The 18,446-nt window shown below is 51.3% G+C and overlaps 1 protein-coding gene across 3 annotated transcripts in view; it reads left to right on the forward strand.

The window, feature by feature from the left end:
• LOC116949553 (ras-related C3 botulinum toxin substrate 1-like) overlaps positions 1 to 16,503 on the forward strand; it is a 30,149-nt gene extending 13,646 nt beyond the window's left edge. For all 3 annotated transcript variants that reach the window (XM_032966976.2, XM_032966975.2, XM_076072391.1), the window contains 3 exons: positions 1,614 to 1,676; positions 8,866 to 9,025; positions 10,489 to 16,503. In XM_032966976.2, coding sequence (XP_032822867.1) covers positions 1,614 to 1,676; positions 8,866 to 9,025; positions 10,489 to 10,619 — 354 coding nt within the window. In that variant the 3' untranslated portion in view covers positions 10,620 to 16,503. The remainder of the gene's footprint in view (positions 1 to 1,613; positions 1,677 to 8,865; positions 9,026 to 10,488) is intronic.
• The last annotated feature ends 1,943 nt before the right edge of the window (positions 16,504 to 18,446 follow it).

Below are 18,446 nucleotides of genomic sequence, written 5' to 3' on the forward strand. Positions count from 1 at the left end.
TGGCGCGGCGGCGAGCAGTGGGCGGGCGCGGGATCTGCTTGGGCGGCACCCGGAGCCCGCTGTCGGTTTGGCTCGCCCCTTGAGCCCGCCGCGGAACCCCGCGAAGCGGTCTCTCGCCGACGCTTGCCCGCGAAGGTGCTCGCGGTTGTTAAGCCCGTGGCGGATCTCGCCGACGTCCTCACGGGTGGGGAGGCTCCCCGGCACGTGGGCGCGAATCGTCGGACATCCGATGAAAATTTTTTTAAAACCCACGTTAGTTTCGCGCCTGCGTCGACGTGTTGATTTAGTCAGCACTTTAGGCTTAGCCTAGTCGGCGACAACCCGTGGAACTGCAGTGAAATTCTTCTTGGGGATTTCTTTCATTTATTCATTGCTGGCTACGTTAACACTGGACATGGTGCTCATTCATCGCCCTGAATGAAAATTCACCCTGAACGTACCAGGCCTCGTCGGATCTCGGAAGCTAAGCAGGCCTGAGCCTGGATAGCACTGGGATTGGAGACTGCCTGGGAACACCACGTGTTCTACACTCGGGCTGTGATATGACCAGGAGATGGCAGCAGGGCAACGGATTTTTGAATCTATCTGTGCGGAGCTTTGAGTGTTAACCCCCCCCCCCCACCCGTCCCATCACATATGCATGGTGGGTTTCCTGCGAGTTCTACGGTTTCCTTCCAGACAAAATGAAGCACTCATTTTGTGGATTTGACCAAACTTCCCGATGCAGGACCCTCCTTAAAGGCAGCCCCGAGGCACTGCGAGGATTTTCCGCACTAATCCAGGATACTGGTGTACATTGCAGGCTCGTCACAGATGACTGTGGCTTGGGGAGGCACTTTATACAGCAGTGGAGTGACCATGGCTGACGATGAAGATGAATGAATGTTGGTTCATTTAAGGCTAGGAGAACAGAGCTTATTGCAGAGCTGCGGATGGGTACATTTTGCGAAACTCTGCTGCTAGAAATCGCCCTTTCGAACCACTGTACGAGCAGAGCAGAGGCATATCAAAATCGCAGATAAAACGGTCGTAAAAAAAAATGTCGCAGTTAAAATTTCCATTTAGCGGCCGTGAAATTTACGAGTTGATCAATGCACAGTTCGCGCCCGGGGCGGGGGTGCGTGCATGTGAGCCGATGACAGGGTCACTGCTGCCCCCCGAGTGCGCTCAGAACCTCTTTAAAATCGATCTGGTGGCAGGGGGGGGGGAAGGCAGGTCAAAGAAGAGAGAGAATCTGAGTTGCGTTGCCATGGCCTCCGATTGGGTCGGTCGATTGCTGGTGACGAATGACCACTCGACACTGTTCGATGCCGCAGGGAACGGACGGACTGTGTAAACCCCCGGCTTGCTCGGCCGCTTGTGGCTGCGTTTTTGTCAGCCGTGGGGTTTTAGCTCGGCGTGTGTAATAATGCAACGTCTCCTCGGTGAAGATTCGAGAGTGAATACATTTTTTTGGGCTCGTTTTTTTTACTGTCTCATTTATATTGTTTCTCGTTTTTTCTGTTATTCTCTCGTTCCTCAAGAGAAGTTTCAAGAACATTGACCATCGTCACGAGATGACGACGAAAGGCTTATATCTTTACGTTTGTGTGCGCGTTTTTGTGTGTCCGCAGGACGTCTTTCTCATCTGCTTCTCGCTCGTGAGCCCAGCGTCCTTTGAGAACGTTCGTGCCAAGGTGAGGTTGTGGCGTGGCCCGTCGAGTGTGCAGGCGGTGCGGCTGCACCAGGGCCCAAAGTTGTGTCGCTGTTAGGGACTTGTCAGAGTGAAATCCGCCCAGGTTTATCAAAGATTTCCCCCAAAACCCGGGGGCAAAAAGGACCATTTGCAAATGCGCAAACACATTTTGCTCTGGCAGCTGCTTCCCATCGGCTTCCGCACCGCAAATTAAATTCTTAGGCAGGCAAAACGCGTGTTGGAAAGCGTTAATGAATCCACGCGCGTGCGGGGATTTCTCCTATTTTGTTTTCTCTTTTAACGAGGCGTTGAACTTGAGACACGGCCTGGTTCTGCAGATACAAAAGAGAAGAGGTTGGTTTTTTTATTCAACTAATTCTGTCGGTGCTGCTGCCCCACTGCGTTTTGCCAGGAGTGCGCGAGCGCAATTCACACAATAAAACACACGGCCAACATCGGTGACGAATTTTATCTGCACCGGTCCTGGGCCTCCCCTAGGTCGACTCGGCCTCAAATGAGTAGCTGGTGCAGTGTGTAAACCATCAGCACTGGGGAGACAAAGGCAGCGGGCCACCTGCCCGCCCCCTCGTGCGCCGTGCCGGCCTTCGTAGGGTGCTACTTACCAACAGCAACTTGCCCTCGCCGTTCGTTGAAGGCTACACGGGCGATCTTTGCCCGTGTGCCGGCGTTGAGCGGTGACGCCGTGGAACAAGGAAGCGAGAGGCTCACGTGGTGGCTCGTTATCGTGGCGTGCGAGCGTGCGCGCGCTGGCCAGGGCCTCCGTACACCGGCAGAGATAAGCGACCGCAGTCACGTTCCGCCGCTGCGCGCCGCTGGTTTTGCAGCACTCGAGACCGCGCGGGCCATGCCGCGGCTGCCGCTTGGCAGTTCACTTGGGTGTCGCACTTTCGTGCCTTTGGGGGGGGCCTCGACGGCGTCACGAGGATAATAATTTACGGCCCTTTTGTCAACCGGCCCGCTAGATAAAGGCCTCCCCAAGCCAGTTGGTAAATATCGTCGGCAAACATCGTCAACGTCATTTTTGCACTACAGGCGACCGCCTACCCCCCTGCACCTACAACCTAATTGGCTCCTGAACAACGATCGCAAGTCGAGCCGTCGTCGTAAGTCGAACCCTCGTTTCCCATAGGGTGCAATGTTATACATTGGGGTTGCGTTCCTGGAAACCCATTACAATGCCGTAAAAATACCACAATTAACCACGGAAATAAATGAAAATCACCCTAACCATTTATTGTAACTTAACGTAACCTTTACAAACACTTATTAAGTAAAAAAAAACACTTTCATTTGAAAATCCTTAAATACTTTTCTGCACGCGCATCACATTTTCTCTTCTCGGACATAGCGAAAGGCGAAAATTGTTAAAAATTTGAAGAAATTTTACAAAAGAGCGTTGAGCAAGAGACGCTGCTGCGTTCGCTCTAGGTGCAGCTGCAGTCTGTGAGGCTATACTCTATATACACACACATGGCGGAAGAGCAAAGCAGCGCCTGATGGCGACGAGTCTGCGCATGACATGCCGCCTGTACTACTATACACTACGATACACTACACTACGATACACTACACTACGATACACTACACTACTATATATTACTATACACTACTATACACTACACTACTATACACTACACTAGTATACACTACTATACACTACACTACTATACACTACACTTCTATATATTACTATACACTACACTACTATACACTACACTACTATATATTACTATACACTACACTACTATACACTACACTACTATACACTACACTACTGAACACTACACTACTATACACTACACTAGTATACACTACTATACACTATACTGCTATACACTACACCAGTATACACTACACTAGTATACACTACACTACTATACATTACTATACACTACACTACTGAACACTACACTACTATACACTACACTAGTATACATTACTATACACTATACTACTATACACCACTACTATACACTACACTAGTATACACTACACTACTATACACTACACTACTATACATTACTATACACTACACTACTGAACACTACACTGCTATACACTACACTAGTATACATTACTATACACTATACTACTATACACCACTACTATACACTACACTACTATACACTACACTAGTATACACTAGTATACACTACACTACTATACACTACACTACTATACATTACTATACACTACACTACTGAACACTACACTACTATACACTACACTAGTATACATTACTATACACTATACTACTATACACCACTACTATACACTACACTACTATACACTACACTACTTTACATTACACTACTATACACTACACTACTATACACTACACTTCTATATATTACTATACACTACACTACTATACACTACACTACTATATATTACTATACACTACACTACTATACACTACACTACTATACACTACACTACTATACACTACACTTCTATATATTACTATACACTACACTACTGTACACTACACTACTATATATTACTATACACCACTACTATACACTACACTACTATACACTACACTACTATACACTACACTAATATACGCTACTATACACTATACTACTATACACTACACTACTATACACTACACTACTATACACTACACTACTATACACTACACTATACACTACACTATACACTACACTATACACTACACTACTATACACTAGTATACATTACTATACACTACACTACTACACCACAACTATACACTACTTAACATTACTATACACTACACTACTATACACTACACTAGTATACACTATACTACTATACACTACATTACTATACACTACACTACTGAACACTACACTACTATACATTACTATACACTATACTACTATACACCACTACTATACACTACACTAGTATACACTGCTATACACTACATTACTATACACTACACTACTATACATTACACTACTATACATTACTATACACTACACTACTGAACACTACACTACTATACACTACACTACTATACATTACTATACACTACACTACTATACACTACACTACTATACACTACACTACTATACACTACACTACTATACACTATACTACTATACACTACACTTCTATATATTACTATACACTACACTACTATACACTACACTACTATATATTACTATACACCACTACTATACACCACTACTATACACTACACTACTATACACTATACTACTATACACCACTACTATACACTACACTACTATACACTATTCTACTATACACTACACTACTATACACTACACTACTATACACTACACTACTATACACTACTATACACTACACTACTATACACTACACTACTATACACCACTACTATACACTACACTAGTATACACTACACTACTATACACTACACTACTATACACTATACTACTATACACTACACTAGTATACACTACACTACTATACACCACTACTATACACTACACTAGTATACACTACACTACTATACACTACATTACTATACACTATACTACTATACACCACTACTATATATTACTATACACCACTACTATACACCACTACTATACACCACTACTATACACTACACTACTATACACTATACTACTATACACCACTACTATACACTACACTACTATACACCACTACTATACACCACTACTATACACTATACTACTATACACCACTACTATACACTATACTACTATACACCACTACTATACACTACACTACTATACACTACATTACTATACATTATACTACTATACACCACTACTATATATTACTATACACCACTACTATACACCACTACTATACACTACACTACTATACACTATACTACTATACACCACTACTATACACTACACTACTATACACCACTACTATACACCACTACTATACACTACACTACTATACACTATACTACTATACACCACTACTATACACTACACTACTATACACTACACTACTATACACTACACTACTATACACTACATTACTATACACTATACACCACTACTATATATTACTATACACCACTACTATACACTACACTACTATACACTACACTACTATACACTACACTACTATACACCACTACCTTACACCACTACTATGCACCACTACTATACACTACACTACTATACACCACTACTATACACTACACTACTATACACTACACTACTATACACTACACTACTATACACTACACTACTATACACTACACTACTATACACTACACTACTATACACCACTATACTATACACTGCAACGTGATAAGCGTAGACTCGTCGCCAATCGACTCGGCGTCGGTAGCAGTCGTTAGGCGGTCGTAGATATGAGTTTTGGTCGTTACTGGGGGGGGTCTGAATACTCTAAGAAAGGTCGTAAAAGCGGGCGGGGGCTCGCAAGTCGAGCCGTCCTAAGTCGGGGGTCACCCGGAGTTGGTATGTTACCATCAGCATCGTCACACTAAAATGTATTATGCATGCACGTTGAACTTCTTTCGCACCGTACGTAGCCAACCGCGCTAATTGGAGGTGCGGCATTAGACTCGCATTATAATTATTAGAATCGCACTGTGCTCGTGTGTATGTTGTGTGTACTTGTTTCGCACCGTACGTCGTGTGTGGCGGGCGCCTGCAGGGCTCCTGCCCCCCCCCCCCCCCCGCTGGCTCTCTGCTTCTCGCGCTGCCCAACTTCTCCTTTCTCCCCCACCCCCTCTCCTTCCCACCCCCAACCAGCAACGCCGCCGCATGAAAATCGGCAACGTTTCAGTTTGACGGCCGCGCGCAGGCCTTTCGCTGTGAGCCTTTTGTAGGCGATCTCGCGTGTCGCAAGACGTCACGTGGTTCTGTTCTCGCGCCCGGTGCCCGCAGCAGCAGCAGTGTCATTCAAGGAGCTCGATGCCAATGTCGAGGTTCTGCTGCTGTCCACGACGAGAGGGCTTCAGGAGAGAGAGGGAGAGTTGGTGTCATTTTGCTTTTCCTCTTCCGGTGAATGAACGCAGACCACAGTGGGTTGACTGCACGGTCCGTGGCTTAGGTTGCATGGCCACAGTCACAGCATTGTCGCTCGTGTCTTTAATTTTCCATTCATGGAGGAGATGGTGTGCATTGGCCTGCTGGTGTTCTGATGCCGTTGATGGTTAACGCCAGTGTCTTCGAGCAATGTCCAAACTCAGGAGGTGCGATGTTTGGGTCCCGAGTGAGATGTTTATTATTCTGGACGTCCGCGCTGTTTACCAGCGTTCTTCCAGATCTGGGTGAGCGTCTAGGATGGTGACTAGCAGCAGAAGGAGCGGCAGCTTCATCTCAGAAGGGATGCGATCAGGACTTGAAACGACGGTGGGGTTCACTGTCGAGATCTTGGTTGACAGGAGGTCATTGGCGTTTGTCGATAAAACGCATGCACTTCCTCTGCAGCTTGCTGAGTGTCTCTCTGGATATTTGGTGTCCGATGGTTCGCCAGAGCAAAGGGCCAGGGGGGGGATCGGCGTGGTTTCGCGTGATGACATCGCACGTGGTCACGGTGTGGGGAGGGCGAAAGGGGAGGGCAGGCGCGTGTGCCTCAACTGCCAGGGTGAATACTTTCAGCGATGGGTTTTGTCAATGGAATATTTGCCAAACCCTTTGATCAATTTGGCCGCTTTTCTCCGGGTTACATCCCAACGAGCAACGCAAGGTTTTTTTTAACGAAAGTTTCATTCGTATTGGATCATCTTCATGAGAGATATCGTGCCCTCCCCCGTGTTACACCCGACGGGACAGACACGCTCTCAACTTTAGTTGGAAAGTGTTCGAGGCCATATGCAGCGAGCTGCCGGTCCCACGGCGCAATGCCACTTGCGATGTGTGTGCACTTGCGGGGTAGAAGGCACGTTTCCGGCTCGGCCCACTCCACGCTTTATCTAAAAGAACCCTTGACATGATTCCACGGCCAACATCATCGTCATCATCGTCATCATCGTCGTCATCACTGCCATCGTGGACGCGCCCATCGCCCTTCTACCGTCGTTTCCACCAACATTTGATTCAGACTTCATGATGTCTGTCAGAAAGGGGAACGAGCGATTTCCTGGAAGCGGTGCAGTATTTTTAACCCGTCCAAAAACCCCAGCAAAACCACACGATTCCTGTCAAAACCGCTTGCTGCAGAGAAACTCAGCGGCGCCGCTGGAGCCGTTTGGCAGATGGACGTTTTGAGCGGGTAGGGGCGGTGCGGGCGGGCAGTCACAGCGGTGGCTGTTGTGCTCGGGGCCTGCGGGATGCATAGCTGCTGCGACGACGTCGATGCAAGTTCCGGCAGGCGAACCTCCACGTCTCCGTGTGTCCATGCCCACGTGCGGCGGGGGGGGGTCGCCTCGGGTGGCAGAAGGTGGCCGTGGGTGTCCCGAGCACTCGCGGACCGTTTAGATGAGTTCGAGAGACACCTCACTGCGTTTTTGTTCACGGCTAAGAGACACCCACAACATTGTTGGATACGCGACTGTGTCGGCATGTCACACCTATAGGTCAGGAGCTTCCGTTTGATATGGCCCTTAGATGTTTGTAGGTGATGTGTGGACACAGAACACATGGATTCAGATCTAGAGATAAGATCTGACCGAATATTCCAGTGTCTTCGCGCGGACGACCCATAAAAAGGGTGTTTGAAAAGTCTATTGATATTCTACTAAACACCAGGACGTACAGTAAAAGTAATAATAATACATTTCAACCCTTTGTCAATTCACTGCTGGATGAAGGCCTCGGCCTGCATGTGGGCATTCTGCTGCATTTAGAGGGAAATATTGCTCCTCGTTTATTCCAAATAAGTAATTAGCGAGGAAGAGCTCATTGATTATCGGAGCCTTGTTTAAGAGTGTTTGCGCCCGTGTGTGTGTGTGTATATAGTGGTACGGGGAGCGGCGGTGTAGTGTTTAACGCACTGCCCTATGAACCTGGCAACCTGAGTTCGATTCCTGCTCACGCCCAACATCGGTGACGAATATCGGTGCCTGTCCCGGTGCAGTGCGTATAGAACAGCACTGCAGCACTGCGGAGACAATGGCGGCCGGGCGAGCTGCTGGCCATCCCATACCCCCCTGGTCCGCTTTTCCAGCCTCGGTCGGCTGTTTGTCTACCAGCGCTTGCCCCCACAGCCTGCCATAAGGCCCGTGTGTCTTTGTGCAGTGGTACCCGGAGGTGCGACACCACTGCCCCAACACCCCCATCATCCTGGTGGGCACCAAGCTGGACCTGCGGGACGACAAGGACACCACGGAGCGACTCAAGGACAAGAAGCTGGCCCCCATCTCCTACCCTCAGGGGCTCGCCATGGCTAAAGACATCGGTACGTCACTGCCTCAACCACTATCCTGGGACGGGCCCTGGGGCGGACAAGCGTTTTGTCATCGTCGATGTCAAAGGGCGCCACACTGGCGGGATGTTAACTACCTCGCCTGGTATACGGAAGGTCGTGCGTTCGATCCCGACCCTGACGCCTGCTGTATATTTGGAGTTTGCGTGTCTCTCTCTCTCCCCGTGGTCGTGTGGATTTTTCTCCGGGTCCTCCGGTTTTTCCGTCCACATTTAGAAACGTGTGTTTTAGAGTGTTTGGCTTCTCTAAATTGCCACGCGATAAGCCATTTTGTTGAGCTATCATTTGCGGCCAGGTCGCTTCTGAAAAAAGAGCTACGCATATATATATAGCTCAGTACGCCTTACCTGCTAAAACAAACAAAATAGTTTTAAATAGTTCATGGCCACCGTCCGCCATTTCGTTGTTCACAATGCGCTGGCGATCCCCCGTCAGGACGTGGCGCGGTGGGCTCACTGCGTGCCCACTCCCGGCCACCTCGCTTCCCCCAGCCGCATCATAGCCGCGATCCTCGCAACGCTCGAGTTGCTCACCGAGGAGTGGACAGGATGTGTCGTTGAATCGCGCGCAGGTACGTGCGCGCGATTCGACAAAACAACGATCTGCCTCCGTAGCCGTATCGGCGGTGTTGACGCTGCGCCGCGTGCCCCCTTCAGAGGTGCCGCCCCGAGGCCGCCGGTTCCATTTGGTGAAAGTTTCTTGAATCCCCTTACCACCACCACCACCACCTCTGTCCACCCGGCAGAGTCGATCGCCACGTCGGCGTGTGGTGCCGTCAAGTGCGGGTACTCTCACCTTCGTCCCGAGAAGGTCTGGCTAGCGTGGAAGAGTAGGCCAAGCAACCTTTTAGAGGGGGTTCTCTGCAGCTGCCAGCAGTGGAGGCTCTTCCACCAGCAGCGGCCCGAGGAAGCAATTTGCAGGGCTGCACCTTAACCTTGCGTTAATGACGGAACTCGGGCGCTTGTGCCGCTGCAAGAAGTGGCGGAGCGTGCCACGGTGACTCGGGAGCCTCCAGGGAGCAGGCTCCCGGCACGCGCAGCGACACGTCACCAGACGCGGTGCCGAAGGACGCTCGGCGCGACGCGCGGAGGGGGTGCGGCGGCGGCGGCGGTGTCGCGGTGAGCCCACCGCGACACGAACCCGGCGAGCCGAGTTTCGACTCCCGCTCTCCGGCATATTTCCGAACCGGTCCCCTGGGAGCCCTTCCCCTAGGTCAAATCAGCCTTAAATGAGTGACCGGTGTGTGTGTGTGTGAACATCAGCACTGGGGTTGACGATGGTGGACCGGTTGTGCGGTGCTGGCCACCCACCGCCCCGTGTGCCTCGCCGGCCCTCAACAGGAGTTCGCCAACACCGCCCAACAGTTTGTTAAACGGCTATCCGGGGTCTCGGTGTGGGGGGGTGGTGGGCACCTTTGTCTTTGTGCGCGTGAGCAGGCAGCGTGAAGTACCTGGAGTGCTCGGCGCTGACCCAGCGGGGACTGAAGACGGTGTTTGACGAGGCGATCCGCGCCGTGCTCTGCCCCCCGCCAGTCAGGAGCTCCTCCAAGAAGTGCAAGCTGCTGTAGTGGCGTGCTCGCGGAGGGGTGGGAGGGCAAGGCCACGCGCGGCGCACGCCCCAACTCTCCTCGTCTCTCGCTCGCGCTCTCTACGTGTCCATGCAGGGGGGTGGGGGGGGGGTGGGGGGTGGGGGGGGGGGGGGAACTCTACACGCACACATACGCGCCTACACGCGCACGCGCGCGCACGTTGACACTCGCTGCACGGCCTCGCATGCGCACGCACGTTCACTGACACGCCGTCGTTGCGCGCGCCGATGTGCGGATCTCGTGCACGCTCGCGCAGTCCCGTACGCTCGCACCGCACCGCACGCACACGCTCGAATGTACTGACGCGCGTGCGTGTGCACGCACCCGCACGTGTACGCTCACGCAAGCGCTCAAATCTCATTCGTGACCCATTCGGTGCCCAATGCTGTAAAAGCGCAATAACGCAGAGACGGCGTCACTCTGGCCAGGTTGGAAGTAAAGACACCGCCGGAAGCAGCGTCTGCCACGGTGCAGTTATCGGAGCGAAGTAATATTCTGCTAATTTTGCGGTCAGAGCAGACCCACGTAGTTTTTGTTACACACGACGTTTTTAAAAATGTAACTTTAACCGCTGCCACCTGTCCGTCTTTTTGCCGCGGGTTATTTGTTATTTTTACGTCTTTCGTCCTGCTCTTTGCTTTGGGCTGTATCTAAAGAAGGGGAGGTGGGGGAAGGGATCACCCGCTTGTGGAAGATTGCACGGGGACTACGGTAGATTCGGTGTGACGTGGTGTGACGCAGCGCACACGCGTGCACACACACACACACAGACACTGGCGGTAGTGTAAACCCTCTCCTTCACCTGCTGTGAAAACACCTTTTAACGTTTTCCATCGCAACGTAATGATCCGGACGCGGCGGGGGGGGGTGGCGGGTTAATTTAGACGGATTTGTTTTGCTTGTGGAGCATCCAGCTAATGTGGTGTTTGAATTAATTAAAATCTACAAAGGTTAAAGGAGCAACCCCCCTGCAAGAGGTTCCACCAGAGGGAGCTCTAGAAAGAGTATCCAGAGAATAATTGGGCCTACTGTTGCATGCTGGTCATACACGTATGTTGAGATTCTTTCGCGCCATACGTAGCCAACCGTGCTAACGGGAGGTGCTGGGGAAGCCCGGTGATGAGTGGGCACAAGGATTAATTTGCCTTGGCGGGGGGGGCGGGGGGGAGTGGAGGCATTGGTTAAGAGTGGAGAGCGCAGGAACGATGACCCGTCTGAGAATTGAGACCGAGTTGGGGCGAAACCTTGTGAGAGCGTTTCGGCTCCGGTATCTCGTCTAGCGACACGAGCCGCGTTTTCTTTGCACGTTCGGCCTGTCGCCTGCCAAGCCCCGTGCCCCCCCCCCCCCCGCGTTACAGCTTGGGTCGCCACCCGCCACGGTTGCCCCGGCGCCGCCGTCCCTCTCGTTGACGAGGTAGCCCCCGTCCTCGGGGAATCTTCCGCCGGGACGTTTTGTCAGTTTGCCAAATAAATGCACCGCGCAGGACGGCGATGCATTCGCCGCATAGTCTCGCCCCCTCACCGCGTCCGCTGTCGCGACGCCGCCTTGTCCCCCCGTTGGCACGTCCCCGGTGCTCTGTACGCCGGAGGTGTGCGACCCTAACCACGGCGCTAACTCGTGGCATTCCACCGGAGGTGTCGGGCGATTTATTTCAAGAGGGGGCCCCATCTAGAAACCTCGTCACCGCCGCCTGTCCATCCCCCTCCACCGGAGTCACACGGGGGACGGTGCGTCCCCAATTCTCTCGCCCGTCCCCTTGAACGTGCAGCGTCCCTCGCGAAACCGCGGCCTCCCGCGTTCGTCGGAGGCCACGTTCAGTGCCACGACGGACAGGCCGACGTTAGGAGCCTCTGAATTAAACCTCCAAATGGAAGCCGCGTATTTAGAGGTCTGCCGCGTTAGGCTCGTGAGGGCTCCACAAGCCTAACGCGATCCACGACTACCGATTTTCGGGGCGATCCTTTGCCGGCCAGCGCGTTAAACCGCGAGCGACTTTGCCTAATTGCTGGCCGACGGGATGCAGTGACGGTCATCCCATTATGCAGCGCATCATTGCCGGTCACTCGGTTTATGCCGGTGTATTGCAATGTAAGCCTTGCTTAATGGAGACGCTCTAAATCAGGAGGGCGGCTTCCCCTTTCATCCGTCAACATCCCACTCGCGCACCGGACTCGAAGCGACGTGACGTCGTGCAGTCACGTCCTGCCGCCTCCGACGTGTGCCGTCTCTCGTTCGATTGGAAGCTGCCGTCTCAGTTTACCACGGCGGGGGAGGGAGGCGGCGATTTCGATTTGTTCAGATTTTGGGGCGGCAATATTTTTGTTCCAACGGGAAGCCGCCTGGCTGCGATCGCTGGGGACGATTGCTGTAACCGTTGCACCCGCGGAATCGAGCGTGGCCTTGATGCCAGCCCCGGGCTCGGGAGTCGGTCCGAACCATTTCTGTTGGCGCTAGCGCAGCGTTGGGTTCGTAGCACGGCAGCAGTCCAACTCGCTTGAATCGTTTTTTTGTCGCAAGGATCGCCAACGACATTTTTTTTCTTCTAAAGGCCGTTCCGTTTGGCCGTGAGAACAAATGCATGAGTGGTGATGCATGTGCGGTGGTGGTGGTGGTGGTTGTGGAGGTGGCCGTGGTCGTGGAGGTGGCCGTGGCCGTGGTCATGTAGGTGATAGGGGAGGTGGTCGTGGAGGCAGTCATGGAGCTGGCGGTGGTCGTGACGGTGGTCCTGAGGGTGGTCGTGGAGGTGGTTGTGGCAGATGTCGTGGTTTTCGCGATCGTTTTTAATCGCCTCTGTCTGGGAGGGGTAGCGCGTTTTTGTGCAACGGTGAGCGTCGGTTTCTGAGACAGATCCAAAACTCCAGGTTTCGTGAGCCCCCCCCCCCTGCTCACCCCCCCTCCCTCCCACCTAATGTTGTAATGAATGTCTTTGAAATTTTTCCGGGGTGCTATCTAGGAACACATTCTAAAAGTAACTCGAATTGTGATTTTTCTTATTTTACCAGGTTAAGTCCACTGCTTTACCTGGTCCACTCGTAATTACTCCTCACAGAAGTGGCCGGTATCATCGTCATCGCACGTGGGAAGTTATATAGTAGCGGCCAAATAATCTAAACGCACGTTGATTCTAAATGTTGAGGGGTGGGGTGGGGGCCAAAACTGGCGGGACCTGGAGGAGAAAATCCACACTACGACCACCGTGGGGGGGGGTGGGGGGGGGAGAGAGAACACGCGGATTCCAACTATACAACAAGAGGCATCGCCAGGGTCCACGATGGAACCCACGACCTTGCGCACCGGGCGAGGGAGATGTGCGACAGGTGTGCTGGGTGCTGCGGTGTGCCAGGTGCCAAGATATTGTCGTACCCAGCAGAAATTAAGCCATTGGGTCACAACTGCACTTTTTATTTCCTATCTAGAAATAACCTTCGGTAAAAATAATTATAACCGTTATTTGTTTCCAGCCTGCGCCCCCCACCCCCCCCCCCCCCCCACATATTTCTGTCCGATGAGTTCCTCGTAATTTTAAAGGAAGTGGCCGAGTTGGTTTGAGCGGGCGAGCACCTTTGCCTGCGCGCACGAACGGCGTGGCGACTGGCGCTTTCACGTCAGCTGGCTCTGCCTCGGGTGACGATCTGGCACTCCAACACGCGTCCAGCATTGCCGCTCGCCGTGGCCACGAGCCCAACGTACCGCCGACTCCCAATACGTCGGCGGCTCGGAAAACATTTCTGCAAGCAAGCCGGCACACCAAATTCAGCGTACAACCTCTCGCTGCAGTCTGCGGCGGCTAACTAGTCACGAGGCCACCCACCCGAACGAGTCTTCCGGAGACGCGGAAAAAATAAAACCGCCCGTAAAATATTGCCTGCGGGGCCGGCACACCGCCTCGAGTATTCCTCTCCCTTTGGCTACGACCGGTCACGGGCCACCTGCTCGAGTCGAGGGGGTTTGACGACTCGCTGCCAGCGACGCGATTTGTCCGCGTGCGTGAGGAGGCACGGGGCTGTTGGTGGTGCCGGGGTGCGCGCGTAGTCGCGTGCCTCCCGTGTCGCCGTTCCCTCGCGACGACCACGGTTAAGGAGTCGGGACTACGGTCCCGACTCCTTAATCGTTGCTGCCATTTGGACGAGTCGAGAGTTATTTCTGTGGGCACGCGTGTTCCCGTGCACGTGTCTGTGTGTGCGTGTCTGTGTGCGCGTGTCTGTGTGCGCGTGTCTGTGTGCGCCTGTCTGTGTGCGCGTGTCTGTGTGCGCGTACCGTCGTCGTATGTGCTAACAGTTGCCATTGTTAAAGACAATTCGTCGCCAATTATTTTTGTTAAATTTTTTTTTTAATATGGGTTTGCAATATAATAGAGCACTGTAATCACGTTTGTCCCGTATCTCTTTGTGGAACTTTAATAGGCGCCGGTTATTAACTTGTATCCCCAGGGGCCATTTGAGCGTTGTATGTTAAACGCCGCGTGGAAAACATTCGGCGCTGCGACGATGGCGATGCTTAGTTTATATATATACGGGGTTCGAATTAGATTGAGTCGTAGCAGCTTGCACCAAGAGAACAATCGAACCTTTGCATGTTTTTATTTTATTTTAGCCATTTCATTTCGAGAGCCTACGTGTGACCTTAATAATGTGACACGGTCCAAGTTCGAATGTTCAGGAGCGTCCCACTACTCTAGCTCTCCCGATGCGTTTGTCCGGTCGTGCCGAGCACGAGTTCGACGCGAGGCCCGACGTTTCGGCCCGCGTGCCAGGATCTCCTTCGGTGGCGCGTGGAGCGAAAGGTCAGGCATTGTGCCGAACGACGCGCGGGCTAACCACGAAAACACGTCGGAGCCGCACAGCACAACCAGGAAAACCTACGCAGTACTATTTTACTCTATGTTGATTGAAATATTGATTGTATATAATACTAACGTTTGGCAACAAGCATTGCCTCCATTGGCGGTGACGTGTTGAGCAATCGAGTGCTTGAAACTCCCTTTGGGTCACCAAATTCACAATTCTACATCAAGAGTTCAACCGATCAATTTAGTTAAGACTCAGGCCAGAGCCTTTCTATACCTCTTTTTTTTCCACCGCACAACTGAGCCGTGCCGAGCCAGCCCTGTGCCACCGGGGAAAGCTCCCAAAGAGTTCCCCCCCCCCCCGCCTCCACCCCACTACAGAAGCCGAACCGTGCCGCTGACGGTCGTGCTTGACGCTTGACGTTGCGATACCCCCGTGACCACCCTGTGTTTTTGGTTCAGCACAGCAGATAGCCAGGTGGGGAAAAAAACACCCGTACCACGAGGGCCTCGCGCTGGCTCGGCTCGGATGTGCCGGTGGAAAACAAGAGGTATTTCATAGACTATAGCTGGGTGTTCATACAAGTCAATGGGGCCGTTAGTTGTTTTTTGTAACGTTATTTCAGAATTTCAAAATTGTTTTGACTTGTGGCGTGATTGTACTGGCGGCAAGCAAGGAACGGCCCTTGCACCCGAGCGTACGGGAACCGCTGCAAAACTGTAGGAGGTTGACGGAGGGACCCATTGTTGAATCGCATTTCTCTAGAATCGTGCCAGGTGTGTTAACCAAGGTGTCGGGCCAATTCTCGGTGCCTGAAGCATCCGCTGCGCACCGCTCGTTAGCAGCGAAGTCGCAAGCTCACGAACAATCGGCAAGCGAGAAACCAGACGACGCATTTGAGATTTACATTTTTCAAAAGAGCTCAATTACACACGCGCAGTTATTGGTAAACTACTGTTTTAACGTGTCAGATTTGCCGGTTTTCAGGTGTTGTTAACAAAAATGTAATGTGGCTGCAAGGAAAATATTTCTCTTTTTTTTTACAGTATATTAAAATGGTTTTGATTTACGTACATCCCCTGTCCCTCGTTCCTTCATTCAGCACTCCGCGTGAGATTCACCACCTGTGATTTCACTCACCCGCAATGCGTCGGGAATCTCAGCCGACCTCGGCAACGTTAAACACATTATTCGCTTGCTGTACGTATGCTGAACTTCTTTCGCACCCTACCTAGCCGACCGTGCTGATGGGAGGTGCGGGGAAACCGGAGGTGCGGGGAAACCGGAGGTGCGTTGACAGTTGTGCACAAGCACAGTGAACAACAACAACAACTCACTCAACACATTCGTCCATTACACCGTGTGTGACCTCAACAAGAAAAGTATACCATGACCGACGTTTCGGACAATGGCCCTTCTACGCAGTACATCGGCCGCACTACCTCTCTGGCCTCTCTGCGTGCTGTTTTGTCGGCTTATTGACGAATGTTTGCTGCGTTTTTCTTGGTCATCTCTTCATCGGATCTCCGAAGCTAAAGCAGGGCTTGAGCCCTGGTTGGTGATTGGATGAGCTACCAGCGTGCACGCATTGGGTCACGTGGAGAGACGGATGTGGGAAGAATGCGAATTGTATGCTTATTTATTTTGTTATATTCTCCACAACGTTGCGGGCGATAGTTCTGTGTATTATTGATTTGAAGCTTTCGTGACTGCAGGAATCCATACTCTTTGGTTCTTTCGGTAAAGTCACGTAGGTAGAAAATTAAAGCTTCATATCAATATTGAACCGACTCTACGGGGGGGGGGGGGGGGGGGTTCACATATCTGTTAGAGCTTTTAACAGACTGCGAGACAAGAAGGGCTCACCTGAACGAGTCGCTCACCTTTCTCAAGAGATGCCGCGCGTGATTAATTTTATTTAATTTTATACCTACGTGACTTTACCGAAAGAACCAACGAGTAATAGTTCTGTATATTATTGTTCTACCGTGCAACTGTGACCCATATATAGAACAGAGGGAGGGGGGGGGGGGTCCTTGTCGACAAACAAACGGCAGTTCCGTCATCATTGGTTTTAGCAGAGCTGACTTCATCATGATGATGACTACGATAAGACACTAAACGTCGAAACCAGTCCAGAGCTTTGCTTGCACAACTGCCGCTCAGATGCACTTCCAGAAGGCCGCGTGGACGATGGGATGTTTAAAGGGAAAATTTAAAAAATATATATTTTATATCGAGAGACACGTGCGGGAAGGAAACTTTACAGTCTGCCCATGTCTTTGGAGTCTTCGCAATTCCTCCTACGACGACGACCCTCGGGATCGCTGCGAAGCTTGGACCCCTGTGAGGAGTTCCCAAAAGGGGGCGCTGTGCGCCGTCTTTGGAGACTTCCCTCCGACTCGCTCGGTTGTGCACCGCGCGCGCAACACAGAGCCTCAAGCAGTGCCGGATTACCCCAGTAGCACAAGTAGCGACTGCACATGTAGTAGCTGCATGTGCAGTAGCTACTACACGTGCAGTAGCTACTGCATGTGCAGTAGCTACATATGTAGTAGCTACTACATATGCAGTACATATGCAGTAGCTACATGTGCAGTAGTAGCTACATATGCAGTAGCTACATGTGCAGTAGTAGCTACATGTGTAGTAGCTACTACATGTGTAGTAGTAGCTACATGTGTAGTAGCTACATGTGCAGTAGCTACACATGCAGTAGCTACATTAGTAGTAGCTACGCTAGTAGTAGCTACTACACATGTAGTCGCTACATATGTAGTAGTAGCTACATTAGTAGCCGCTACACGTGTAGTAGCTACACTTGTAGTTGCTACATTAGTAGCAGCTACATGTGTAGCAGCTACATGTGCAGCAGCTACATGTGCAGTAGCTACATGTGCAGCAGCTACATGTGCAGCAGCTACATGTGTAGTAGCTACATGTGTAGTAGCTACATGTGTAGCAGCTACATGTGCAGCAGCTACATGTGCTGTAGCTACATGTGCAGCAGCTACATGT

Source organism: Petromyzon marinus, chromosome 37 (assembly GCF_048934315.1).
Source record: "Petromyzon marinus isolate PM22_M1 ecotype Great Lakes invasive population chromosome 37, UKy_Petmar_22M1.pri1.0, whole genome shotgun sequence".
NCBI classification, from domain to species: Eukaryota; Metazoa; Chordata; class Hyperoartia; order Petromyzontiformes; family Petromyzontidae; genus Petromyzon; species Petromyzon marinus.